The sequence below is a fragment of the Dipodomys merriami genome, unplaced genomic scaffold (assembly GCF_024711535.1).
Source record: "Dipodomys merriami isolate MVZ:Mamm:240054 unplaced genomic scaffold, mDipMer1.0.p SCAF_68, whole genome shotgun sequence".
Lineage (NCBI taxonomy): Eukaryota > Metazoa > Chordata > Mammalia > Rodentia > Heteromyidae > Dipodomys > Dipodomys merriami.
Window position 1 is genome coordinate 5,560,138 of NW_027206268.1, and position 14,045 is coordinate 5,574,182.

At 38.2% G+C, this 14,045-nt stretch overlaps 1 protein-coding gene across 3 annotated transcripts in view; it reads right to left on the bottom strand.

The window, feature by feature from the left end:
* Window positions 1–14,045, bottom strand: part of Atr (ATR serine/threonine kinase) — a 69,698-nt gene that overhangs the window by 26,925 nt on the left and 28,728 nt on the right. For all 3 annotated transcript variants that reach the window (XM_070005561.1, XM_070005560.1, XM_070005562.1), the window contains 8 exons: window positions 12,391–12,597; window positions 10,721–10,834; window positions 9,766–9,881; window positions 8,978–9,098; window positions 6,809–6,946; window positions 4,521–4,731; window positions 2,192–2,370; window positions 400–564 (listed from right to left, as the gene is read on the bottom strand). In XM_070005561.1, coding sequence (XP_069861662.1) covers window positions 400–564; window positions 2,192–2,370; window positions 4,521–4,731; window positions 6,809–6,946; window positions 8,978–9,098; window positions 9,766–9,881; window positions 10,721–10,834; window positions 12,391–12,597 — 1,251 coding nt within the window. The remainder of the gene's footprint in view (window positions 1–399; window positions 565–2,191; window positions 2,371–4,520; window positions 4,732–6,808; window positions 6,947–8,977; window positions 9,099–9,765; window positions 9,882–10,720; window positions 10,835–12,390; window positions 12,598–14,045) is intronic.

The following is a 14,045-nucleotide window of genomic DNA, read 5'->3' on the forward strand; positions in this document are numbered from 1 at the left end:
CTAGTACTCCATCACTTTGAGCCACAGCTCCAATTTACTGGTGGTAAACTGGAATAAGAGTCTCATGAACCTTCCTGCGTTGGCTAGCTTTGTGTGATCCTCAGATCTCAGCCTCCTGGAGAGCTAGGATGACAGGCGTGAGCCACCAGTACACCATGTGTATTTTAATGTACATAAAATACACCATGTGTATAATGTACATATATTCCATAATAATTGCAGTGATCTGAGGGATTTCTAAGGACATAGAAATGATTTTTGAGATTGGCTAGAACAAGTCTCTAATAGTATCTATTAGTCAGGAAATCAAACTTTTGCAAGCACACGCCAACCCTGGTAGAAGCAGCACCAAAGCCACGTTTGCTGAATTCCTATGTGTGCTCTGTTAACTTATCTTACCTGATCTGGTTCTAGCTGAATAGCTCGGTCATAGCAAGCCGTGGCATCCCTCAGCAAGCCGGTGCTTTCATGTTCAAGGATCTGTTCTTTCAAAGATGGCTCTGCCTTTCGAATCGCACTCACGCCGGCCACTCCATCTGCTTCATGCATAGCAGCGTACAATTTCTTTTCAACCATTGCAAAAGAACCAAAAGAGAGGAAACCAATAAGGCTATGACCACCAGACCGCATACAAAGAGTATATGAGAAACTTCTTCAAAGTACAACTAAGAATTTATTTCAAGGCAGATGCACAATAGTTTTTAGCTATTTCTGGAAATTCTACTATTTCAACACTATTATTCCACAAATCTATATTAGTAACTACTATTAATCATGAGGGTTGCAAAGAACTCCAAGGCTCTGAAACTTTCTTTGAATTCAACTGATAACAAATTCTGTTGAATAGAATCCACACTTTTTTTTTTTTGGTTGTAGGGCTTACACTCAGGGCCTAGACACTGTCGTTGAGTTCTTTTTGCTCAAGGTGAGTGCTCTACCACTTTGAGCCACAGTGCTACTTCCAGTTTTCTGGTGGTTCATTGGAGATAAGAGTCTCATGAACTTTCCTGCTTGGGCTGGCTTTATACCATGACCTTCTGATCTCAGCCTCCTCCACAGCTAATACTACAAGTATGAGCCACTTGTGCCCAGCCAAATTTTGAATTTTTCAATTAAGTTTTCATTTTATTTTCTAATTTTCTGACAGTAGCAAAAAGTATAGTTTATTGAGCCTAGCAAAGTTTATTAGTATAGAAAGATACTTTCACCAGGGAAAAGTGGGTCATCTCAGAAAGAGACATCAGAATGACATATATGAACATTTTAATATATTGGTATTGAGATACTTTCAGCAAATCTAAGACATCAACAGTTAGGTCAGCTATGGTGGCCCTTGGTTGTAAAATCAACTACACAGAAGACATTGTTAAAAGGATCACAGTCCAAGGCCAGCTCCATCAAATAAGTATAAGACTCTATCTAAAAAATACTAATGAAGAAAGCAGGGGAGGCATAGCTCAAGTGATAAAGTACCTGCCTAATAAGCATGAGGCACTGAGTTCAAATCCCTGTAGTGCAAAAGAAAAAGAAAAAGAAAAAAAGAAAAAAGAAAAAGAGAAAGAAAGTTGGAAAGGAGGAAGGAACAAATGAATGGAGGGGAAGGAATGGATGAATGATACTTCTATGGGGTTTGAACTCAGGGATTCATACTTGCTAAGCAAGTGCTCTATTGCTTGAGCCCAGTCCAACTAGCACTCATTTTTAGGACTTTATCTCCAAGAAGCTATTCTTTTTTTTTTTTTTTTGTCAGTCGTGGGGCTTGAACTCTGGGCTTAGGCATTATCTGTGTGCTCTTCAGCTCAGGGTGAGTGCTCTACCGCTTGAGCCACAGTACCACTTCTGGTTTTCTAGTGGTTTATTAGATATAAGAGTCTCATGAAGTTTCTTGCCCAGGCTGGCTTTGACCCATGATCCTCAGATCTCAGCCTTCTGAGTAGCTTGGATTACAGGCATAAGCCACAGGCACCCGGCTTCAAAGAAGCTATTCTTGAACCTTAATTTGCCTACTCCTCTCTCCTGACTCTAGAGGAAGAGGTGTGTGCTTCTCAACAGAAAATCTATATCACTTTACCTAAGACATTATACCAAACCACCACAGGCATCTAATGCATCCATACACGCCACAAAATGAACATCACTGTTAAGACTGCCAGTGTGAATTCTCATCACTAAATTCAGTGTAATTTCAAACCTGTAAAAATCCAAGATGCTCCCGAATATTTTGCTTTTTTTCTGTAATGAATGATTCAAAGTGCATTACAGCTCGTGTGTATGCTTTGGAGCGAAAGGAAGCTACTGCCAGAGTATCCTGAGGAATGAGGTCCAGAAAACGAGTCACGCTCTGATAGCCACCCTCTTGTGGGCTTGATACTGCATTGTAAAAGCAAAACAAGACAGTAATCAGATTGCAGAAAATTTGAAAGCATCAGTTTAAGTATGTAACTCCAATTCATTTAGTTAAATAAATGAATCCAGATTAGGGCATAATATTTAAGATGTTTACTACCAACAGGAATTGAGGGCAAACAATGGAAGTGATGGCCTTGATCAACGTACTTCTAAACCACCATGCTGAACTGAAACCCCTTTGTACAACTATTGAGAGATAATTAAAAACAAAAACAAAACAACTACCAGGAGGATGACTGCTCAGAGGTTTTGCTCCAATTGTACCACTAGTACTTACTTTACTTTGCATGGTTACTTGATCTCTGGAGTCTTTCCTTCTCATTTATAAAAGAAACATGTCAGTCCCTGTCAGACCTCCCTTACCTATGTTTGAAAAGGATAGTTTCAGATGTAAACTATTCTTAAATGTTAAAAAGACAAAAAAAGGATACGAAAGATACAAAACTAGTTATTATTTATGAGTGTAAAATACTGAAAGAATGCCACTTGAAGCATAAAATTAATGAAGTAGCCTTCTTTTCTATTTTACAGTTTACACTTCTTTTGTTTCTGTGTAGTACTAGGACTTGAACTAAGGACTTGGCACATGCTAGGAACATGGTATACTTCTTCCTCACAAATGTTATTCTTTTTTTTTTTTTTTTTGCCAGTCCTGGAGCTTGAACTCAAGGTCTAGGCACTGCCCTGAGCTTCTTTTACTCAAGGCTATCACTCTACCACTTGAGTCACAGCACCACTTCCAGCTTTTTCTGTGTATGTGGTACTGAGGAATCAAACCCAGGGCTTCATAAATGGTAGGCAAGCGCTCTACCACTGAGCCACATTCTCAGTCCCCAAGCATTATTCTTTCTTTCTTTTTTTTTTTTTTGGTTGGTTGTGAGGCTTGAACTCTGGGACTGGGCGCTGTCCCTCAGCTCTTCAGCTCAGGGCAAATGCTGTAGCACTTAAGCCACGGTGCCACTTCCAGTCTTCTGGTAGTTAATTGTAGATAAGAGTCTTATGGACTTTCCTGCCTGGGCTGACTTTGAACCGTGATCCTCAGATCTCAGCCTCCTGAGTAGCTAGGATTACAGGTGTGAGGCACTGGCGCCGGCCCAAGTATTTTTTTTTCATATATGTATTTTTTATTGTAAAAATACTGTACAGAGGGGTTACAGTTATATGAGTAAGGTAATGAGTACATTTCCTCTCGAGCATTGTTACCTCCTCCTATGTTTTCCCCTACCATCCGTTCCCTCCCTACCTCCTCAACTCCTCCCTCCCCACCTGAAATTGTACTACGTATTATTCTTAAAAGATAGAAATTTATTTGCAATATTAGCAAAAATGGTGATAAGAGTTAGTACTTCATTTTCTAGTACCATTGTCACATTCAGAAATAGGAACTAATATTAATGGAAAATATAGTAACAGCCACATTCCAGGGAGAAGCAGTTTTCCCCAATACAAAATTATTTGCAAGTACACAAAATTTTAGAAAAATAAAAAATTACTGTATTTAACAGGTATATGATAAGAATTTTTCAGGTAAAACCTCTTTCCTGATTATTAGTATAAATTCTTAGGGTCATGCAATAAATGAAAGAAAATCTCCTTTCAAGCTTAAAACTGAAATGTGAAAAAGATATACACATATGTAAACAGTATGTATGAAAAGGAGTAAATTACTTAATGGTGAAGGCTAGACTAATAAAAATATCAGTATTCTTTATAATTACATAAATGTAAATGCATATATTATACATTAAACCTCATCTAGCCCTAACAATCTACTAAGAGAGACAATCTTAGAAAAATTAGATGTTTCTTGTCCAAGGAATTGAGAAGCAGAAGTTACGGAGGTCCTTTCCCCCACCCCAAGCAGCAGTGTAGATCAAAGCCTGGGCTTTGTGAATGCTAGGCAAGTGCTCTACCACTGAGCTGAACTTCACTCCCAGTCTTAGCATTAGAAGAAGCATTCACTGCTTCTTCTCAATGAAAACAACACCTTCTTACCCATTTGAGAAATGCACAAAAACAAGTCTTTTTAAAAGCTGATGCTTAAACTGCAGAACTGGCTAGAAAGAGCCAATGGGAGTAACTGAAAGAAGAAAATCACAGTCTGAACTCACCCACTGGTTTGGCCTTCTCTTTGCTCGATTTGCTCTGTGGAGCATCCTCAGCGTTCATTTCCTGAAACCTGTGCCTGGCCCACTGGGCGAGGTGGTCCAGCATGGAGAACACGGTCTGTATGCTCAGCTGACACAGGTCGGATGCATGGTCTTGGGCACTGGCGCTCTGCTGATCATCATGCTTCAAAACTGCCATGATTTCTGCATAGACCTAAGAGAATTTGTTTTATGCTTAGTGATGGCCATGTAATATTTTATTATTATTATAAAGAATAACCATGTATGGTGATGATTTTCACAGAACAAAAGATGACCGATTAATAATCTTTCCTATCTAATTAAACCAACTGAATGAGAAAAACTAAAGGGAATGAAGGTAAAAATATTAAAACTTTTTCTATTATTCAAACTATGACAGGAAGTCTATTAGCAGTAAAAAAAAAAAACCTTAGAATAATTTTCCCACACCAACTATAAAATTAATTTCAGAGTAATTAAAGGACTACTGTCTGGGAGACAGCGAGGGAAGAAAGAACATTGTCCAAAAATGTACTTGTTACCCTGTTGTAACTGTACCTCAGTATATCGCCTTTATAATAACAGTAAATTTTTTAAAAGATAATTTTACAGATAATGATAATTTAATGTGTATTTAAAAAATAAAATATCGGGCTGGGAGGTGGCTCAGTGGTAGAGTGTGTATGAGGCTGTGGGTTCGATTCCTCAGCACCACATAAGCAAAAAAGAAAAAACCAGAAGTGGTGCTGTGGCTCAAGTGGTAGAGTGCTAGTCTTGAGCTGAAGAGCTGAGGGACAGTGCCTAGGCCCAGAGTTCAGGCCTCACAACCAGAAAAAAAAAAAAAAAAAAGACAAATGTTTAACATCTGTGACAGTACAGAATGTATACATGTCACTATATTGAGTAAAAGGCATCACATAAAAGGCTTACATTTCAAAATGTATAAATGATGCATACAATTGGCATGTACACTTAAAAGTTCTGCACAGTAAAATACAAGAACAAGTTTAAAAAAAACCCTACTAATTGGGTGAGGTTTTTCAAAATACGACAGGCAGCAAAATTGTTATCCAAAATATACAGAGACTTTCTACCAATAAGCTAAAAGGACACATAGGAATGCATCTATAATGCTACTATGGCAACAAAAGGATTATGTTATGCAGTATTTTTTAAAAGGATGGCTCTCTATATATTGGTAACTTAAAAAAATAAAATAAGCAAGTTGTGGAACAGTACTTTCAAAAGCATCCTATGAAATGAGAAAAATAAAAACATAAACAAAACCCCAACAATCAAAGGTGATCAAGACACACAGATGGGGTGAATTTGATCTAAGTGGTGGCCAGGATATAAGAGCAGAAATTTAAGCAAAAGGTCTAGTTTGACTTACTTGTATAATTTATGTTTTTAATTAAAGTATACTACAATCTGTTCCTAGGTCATTAAGGAGAGTGGCTGGGTGCTGGTGTTTCACACCTGTAATCGCAGGATGCTGAAATCTGGGGGTCCTGGTTCAAAGCCAGCCCAGGGAGGAACTGTGGCTCAAAGTGACAGAGAGCTAGTCTTGAGCTAAAGAGCTCAGACACAGATAGTGCCCAGGCCCCAAGTTTAAGCCCCACAACTGAAAAAAAAAGAAAAAAGAAAAAAAAGAAGAAAAGGACAGTGTAAAATGGGGCTCTGGTGGCTCATGATACTCAGGAGGCTGAGATCTGTGGATCATGGTTCAAAGTCAGGCCAGGCAGAAAAGTCCATGAGACTCTTATTTCCAATTAACTACCGAAAGAAAAGTTGGATGTGGAGCTTTGACTCAAGTGGTAGAGCACTAGCCTTGAGCAAAAAAGCTCAGGCTCTGTGTTAAGTCCAGTGTAAGTACAAAAAAAATTAACTGTGTTAAATGTACGTAGTTTAAAAATCCAACTCTAATAACATTATAAATGAAAAGTAGAATATTTCCCTTTTCCTATATTAAGCCAAAATATTAGTCCCTCGGAAATACTATTATCAGTAAATCTAATGTATCCATTTCAATGTATATTTGGACAAATATACTTTCTAGTTTTCTACCCTAAATATTGTGTATTTCTCAGATAAATATAGAGTTTTAAAGGAATTTGATATGCTTTTAGTCATGTAGATGAACACATATAAACAGGTTGACTTACTCATCTGTAGCCTTTTTAATACTAGTTTTGTTGTAGAAACAAATATTGACAAGTTTAAAGCCAAGTGCCAGGTGTTCAGAAACCAAACCAACTGTGAACTCGCACCTCTTGTTGGTCTTCTTGATCACAGCCCAATAGGACATACACGAGGATGTGAGGCAGAAGGTAGATGGTCACTTTGAAGTCGTGCTTCATCATTATGCTACAGCACGTGAAGATTTTACTGGCAAGTTCATGCCGAACCTGTAAACGCAAATGGTTTAGGAAGAATAAATGGTTTCACACACTTATTTGATTGATTGAATATTAGCACATTGCTATCTCCAAATTCTCGAACTGCTGAGGCTCTTACAGGCAACCCCTAGAGCTGCCTAAGCTACCTACCACCAGTGCAAATGGTCTCACTTGCTTTACAGCTCCGTCTACAATGCATCAATGAAGTAGACGAACTTTCCTAATTCTAACATATTTTACTTATGCAACATTAAATTCAGTTTTTAGTTTTGAAGTGACTAAAAACTGTGCTCTGGGATAGTATACAAAGTATGAGATCTGCATTTTAAGTAATAAATACTTCAAAAATGTTGTATACCTTAAATACACATATAATTTTTATCACTTTAAAGTCAAATTTTATTGTTTGACTTATCTAACTTGCAGTTCAACACTACTCAATTCTTAAAAAAAAATTAAAGGTTTTTTTTTCCTTCCAATATAAAACATTAACTTAAAAAAACATTAAATGAGTTTGTTAAGTTTATAAAACAAAGTTTTTGTTAAGCTGGTATTAATATTCTTCATTGTTATAATAATTCTGTGTGTTCATTTTTAGTGTATTGATTTAAAAAAGACAGAAAATACCTTCAAAGTGCCATTTAATACTTCATATAATAGCATTGCACAACACTAATGAACAGAATTTGACACAAAAGTTGTGCTGGGTGCTGGTGGCTCACACCTGTAATCCCAGTTACTCAGGAGGCTGAGATCTGAGGATCATGATTCAAAGCCAGCCCGGGCAGAAAAGTCTATGAGACTCTTGTCTCCAGTTAACGACCAGAAAACTGGAAGTGGCACTGTGGCTCAAAGTGGTAGAGCACTAGCTTTGAGCAAAAGGGCTCAGGGATAGCACCCAAGCCCTGAGAGTTCAAGCCCCATGACCAATTTAAAAACAAAAACAAAAACAAAAACCCAGAAAAAACGTCGTGAATGTGCCTGAAACATTTTCTGAGAACGTAGACAAGTACGCTTAATTTTGCTTTAGAAAAACATCACAAGGGAAAAAACAAATCGTTTAAATAGGAATACAGGTGGACCCATTACAAGTCGTTACATACAAGTCGTTATATTGAAAATGAACTTTACAACTTTGGTGGGGGGGTAGGGGGGAGGAGGATTGGGTGGGGGGGTAGGGGGGAGGAGGATTGGGTGGGGGGGTAGGGGGGAGGAGGATTGGGTGGGGGGGTAGGGGGGAGGAGGATTGGGTGGGGGGTAGGGGGGAGGAGGATTGGGTGGAGGGATGGGGGGAGGATGGGAAGGGGAAACAAAGGAGGAGGCTACAATGCATGCCCATGTCATTGTAACCTCTCTGTACACTATTTTTAAAAAAGAAGAAAAACATCAGAAATATACCTTTATTTTACCATGAAATTCTCTTTCAAAAGTATGGTTAAAGGACATCCTATATTATTGCCTTATAACTTTATATTAAGAAACAGTCTCTGACATAGCATCCACATACTTTTAAACAGTATTATTTCCAATGTAAATGTACAGACATACTGTACTAGACCTTTTACAATTAATTAATTCTATGATAATTTGCATGATAAAATAATTCTCTTTCCACCTAGAAGTTTACTATCATTAGTAACAACAAACTATTTTTCTCCACTGGTAAACATTTACTTCCAATCTCTGCCATTACCAGCTGAATTTTTGTGTGTGTGTGTGCCTGTACTCAGGCTTGAAGTCAGGACCTGGCTGATGTCCTTTAGCTTATCCCTCAAGGCTAGTACTCAACCACTTGAGCCAAAGCTCTGAAAAGCTTTTTGGTGGTTAATTGGAGATGAGAGTCTCACACTTTCCCACCTGGGTTGGCTTCAAACCATGATACTCAAATCTCAGCCTCCTGAGTAGCTAGCATTACAGGAATGAGCCACCAGCACCTGGTTAATTGGTAGAAATATTTTAATTCCTATGCATTCAGATAGATGCTCTTGTTTCCTTTCAAGTTTCTGTTCGGTTAACACATTCTGAAGAGGTGTCTCTTACCTTTGTGATAAGATAACCTGCCCAAGATGCCGACCAGTCTGCAAAGTTATTACCTAATTTACTTAAGTAAATTGGCTTCTTTACTTCAGACCAATCTGTTGACTTCTGAGAACTCTTATACCTGTAATTTTGAAAATTTGTTTATTAAGTAGTACATATATATGGTTCCATTTAAAAATCTGTAAAGAAAGCAGAAGAAATTGTATTAATTTCTTCATTGTACCCTAGTATTGCATTTATTGCAACCTAATTCTAGACAACATTTTTCCATGTTCTCTTTTTCCCTTAATGCTGGTAGTGGGGCTTGAACTCAGGACCTAGCTTTTCCCCCAAGGCTAGTACTCTTCCACTTGGGTCACAGCTCTACTTCTGGCTTTTTGGTGGTTAATTAGAGGTTAGAGTCTCATGGGCTTTCCTGTCCAGGCTGGCTTGGACGATAGCCTTCTGAATAGTTAGAATTATGTTAGGAGCCATTGGCAGCTTTAAAAAAAAAAATCGTCAGGGGCTGGTGGCTCATGCCTGTCATCCTAGCTACTCAGGAGGCTGAGATCTGAGGATCTCGGTTCAAAGCCAGCTGGGGCAGGAAAGTCTATGAAACTCTTATCTCCAATAAACCACCAGAAAACTGGAAGTGGCGCTGTAGCTCAAGTAGTAGAGTGCTATCTTTGAGCTGAAGAGCTAAGGGACAGCGCCCAGGCCCAGAGTTCAAGCCCCATGACCGACCAAAAAAAAAAAAAAAAAAGAAAGCTAAAGACCATTTTGTGAACAGTTGAAAATGAGATCCATACCGGGTATTGAGATGAGGTTCTAGTATTTCCCGAACATGCTCAGGAAACATCTTCCATAATTGGTTGCCTCGGCTGTGGTTCTGCATCTCTCTGCAGTCATAAATAGAAAGCAGTTCCTACAAACACATATTTTACATTTGTTAGTGAGGCTGATAACATTTTACATCAATCAACACTCTATGTATTATAGTTATGAAAATACACAGAAAAAGAAACAATTTAAAAACTTCAAAAGGCTTTGAGCTTCTTTAGGACCTTGTTTCAATGCCTTAAATCTTTAGATTAACTTACTTGGGGCTTACAAAGTATTTGAATGTGACATCAGCTTATACATAATATATATTCAAATATAAGATTATGAATAATTTGGTGCTGGGTGCCAGTGGCCAGTAATCCTAGCTAGTTAGGAGGCTAAGATCTGAGGTTAGCAATTCAAGGACAGCCCAGGAAGGAGTCTTTGAGACTCTTCAGTTAACCCTCAAAAAGCCAAAGTACTAGCCAACAGTGAAAAAAACGAATGATGGTATCTAGGTCACGGTACTGGCACACCAAACAAAAGATCATTTTAAAGTAATTATAATAATATAATAATGCCAGGTGCCAGTGGCTCATGCCTGTTATCTTAGCTATTCAGGAGGCTGAGAGCTAAGGATCACGGGTCAAAGTCAGCCTGAATAGGAAAGTCTATGAGAGTTACCTCCAATGAACCACTAGAAAAGCAGAAGTGGAGCTGTGGCTCAAAGTGGTAGAGTACTACTAGCCTTGAACGCAAAAGCTCAGGGACAGTGCCCAGGGTCTAAGTTCAAGCCCCATGACTGACCAAAATACCAAAAAACAAAATAATAATATGTACTCCTTAAAATGTTTAACATGAATTTGAATAACTTTGAAGTATTTCACAAGTACAGAACTTACCACTTTCTTCCAGAGTTCTACTACATCTAAGCACCCTTACCTGAATAGCATAAGCTGCTGAATCTTGAACTCGGCTGTTATCTGCATATGCAAGGTAAGCTCTTGTCAGTTCCATCAATAATCCATAGGCAAAGTTTAAATCTTCTACTCCAGTCTTAATGAAAATAAGAAAAAAGTTCAATGATAATTGGCATATATATTTTGTTGTTGGTGGTGGTGGTGGTAGTGGTGGTGGTGTGTGCGTGTGCGTGTGCGTGTACATGCGCATGCCAGTTCTGGAGCTTGAGTTCAGGGCCTTCAAACTATCCCTGAGCTTTTTTGCTCAAGGCTAGGTAAGAGTCTTACAGACTTTCTTGCCTGGGCTCACTTTGAACTACGATCCTCAGCTCTCAGCCTCCGAGCAGCAAGGATGAATCACCAGCACCTGGCAAAGTTTTTAAGGGACACTATGTTTGCATAGTGAATTGAACCCAGAAAAAGGAAAGGAAAGGGGTGAGGCTGAAACTAAGTGGATAATGGTTAAAAGATAATCCACTGCCTAGCAGCCAAAATCAAAATCTTCAAAGGCTCTTTTTAAAGTATAGTAAAGCTGCTCAACCTTTTGAGTAGCGAGGACAATAGGCACTGTTTGCTTTGTAACTGTAAAAGAACAAATTGTATACATGCATGCATTTTCTGGAGACCAAGAGTCACATGAGAGATGAATGATTCCAACATACCCTCCTCTTGGAGACTGAAAATGTATACTGACTAAAGTTCTACTGGAAGGGGTAAGGAAGTAGCAAGGTGGTAGAGCACTTGCTTAGCATGGCTAAGAAAGGTCCTGCATTTCAGGGCCTTGGTTTGATCATAGCAGAAAAAAAAAAAAAAAAGAAAAATCTTATTTAATTTCACTTTACATGGATTTCTCAAAGTTACTTGACCATAAAACCTTTTTAATACTCATAATACCCTGAAAATACAGTTTCCCATGGAAACATTAGCAGTAGTTTTTCAACAGTTTTGTTTAGATTATTAATTAGGCTTTGGATATTATCTTATTAGATTATGCCAGATGCCAGTGGCTCATGCCTAAAATACTGGCTGTGAGCTGAGAATTGTGGTGCAAAGCCAGGCTGGAAAGACAAATCCTTGAGACTCTTACCTATAATTTATCAGCAAAAAGCTAAAAGTGGAGGCGTGGTTCATGTGGTAGAGTGCCAGCCTTTAGTGGAAAGACAAAGTTGAGCAAGAGCACAAAGCCCAGAGCTCATGTTTCAATACTAGCATCCCCTCCCACCCCCACCCCCCAAAAAAGATTAGAAAGCTTATTTGAAATGATACAGTACCCTAGATTGGGCTCAACCTCTATTGCTTTGGCTAAAGGAGTCCATAAGAGTACGAAAAAATAAACTGAGAAGTTACCTAAACTTTCTGACTTAGATCAAGTAGTCACTAAAAATAAGTTGAATAATAATTATTTTTCATCCTAGTACTAGAAACTGAACTTGTAACTGTTAGTCAAGCATTTTCCCACTGGAGCCAGTCTACTTGAACTTAACTTGCTTTTCAGCTGGGACCAGGACGCATGCCTTCTATTCCCACCTCTGAACTGGCTAGGACTATTGGCATGCACCACACCTCCAGCTCTTGAATAGTTCTTTATAAGTGGAATATATAAATCTCTGTGGACTGAGAAATCTTCTTGTCATCCCAAATGACCATACTTACCACAAATGTAAAATCTTTTCCTTGGGTTTCAGTTGTTGAAAAATCTAATCGACCTGGATCTATTGCCCCCAATTCCCCTAGACATTCACCACAGAGCAAGCGAGCTTGAGAGTTTGCATCCTGACAACCTTTCAAAAGCACAGTCACCAGCTGGGAGATAACAGGCTCGACTGTTTCACTATTAGTCGCATATTTGATCAGTTTTTCCTAAAATATAAATAGGAAGAAAATTAATATGTAACCAGTACAAACGAATATATTTTTCTAAAGAAAAAAGCTTAAAAATATTAAGGAATAGTGACCGAATTTCCTCTATCTGCAATCTTTTCCATTAGCTTTTGATTCATTTACACAAGATAGCTTACAGTAAGTTCTGCTAAACAGTTAATATTACATCAGTACATAAAAATGAGTCTGAGTTTCGTGAGTTTAGGCAGTGGGATAGCACACGTATAAACAAATAATTAAAATAACATATGATAAGTATAATAACATGCATTGACATAGCAAAGAAGCAATAAAGATGAGAAAGAACTAACTAGATTTATGGTGATTGAATATTTTAATTATTTTATGTATTTTTAATTTATTTTTTTGTTGGTCGTAGGGCTTAAACTCTGTGTATGGGTGCTGTCCCTGAGCTCTTCAGCTCAAAGTAAGCGGTCTACCACTTGAGCCACAGTGCCACTTCCAATTCTCTGGTGGTTAATTGGAGATAAGAGTCTCACAAACTTTCCTGCCCAGACTGGCTTTGAACCTTGATCCTCAGATCTCAGCCTCCTGAGAAGGTAGGATGACAGGTGTGAGCCACCAGCACCTAGCTGTGATAGAATATATTAAATACATGCCCATGTAATTGTAACCCCTCTGTACAGTATTTTCACAATAAAAGTTTAAAAAAGAATATTTTAAATACAAATTTTCACACCAGAAAGATAAGGATTATCTATATTGCCAAGAAGAATTATAAATTTCACTGGTCCTTTGAGAGAATAATTTAAAAATTCAACTCCAAGTCAGGCATCGGTGGGTCGCACCTGTAATCCTAACTACTCAGCAGGCTGAGATCTGAGGATCATGGTCCAAAGCCAGTCTGGGCAGAAAAGTCCCTCTAAAACTCTTATCTCCAATTAACCACTCAAAAACTAGAAATAGCACTGTGGCTCAGGGACAGTACCCAGGCCCTAAGTTCAAGCCCCAAAACAGACCAAAAAAAAAAAAAAAAAAAGATTCAATTCCATTAAAACTAAAAGTTTGTTCTACATGAGAAATGGCAAAATTGTTGATGTTTTATATGAGAGAGATAAACTGCTGATATACAAACATATAAATCTCTATTTAGGAAAAATGCAGTGACCTGAAAAATAACCACAAAATCATAACCTTCCAAAACAACAAAAATCATGCAATCTCTGGGGTTCAGGCTAAAAGGCAATTCATAGATTACTAATTTTTGGTCAGATCTGATAATCTAGGTAAAACAAAGATTACTCCTTTTATTGAATATGTTGGGTCTCAAACAAAAATGCCTGTCACTTTTTCTTGAACCCTTCACCCTTCCTTTGCTTTTACTTATCTTATCATAGCATTCCTGATTTTTTTCCCCAGTCCTGGGGCTTGAATTCAGGGCCTGGGCACTGTCCCTGACCTTCTTT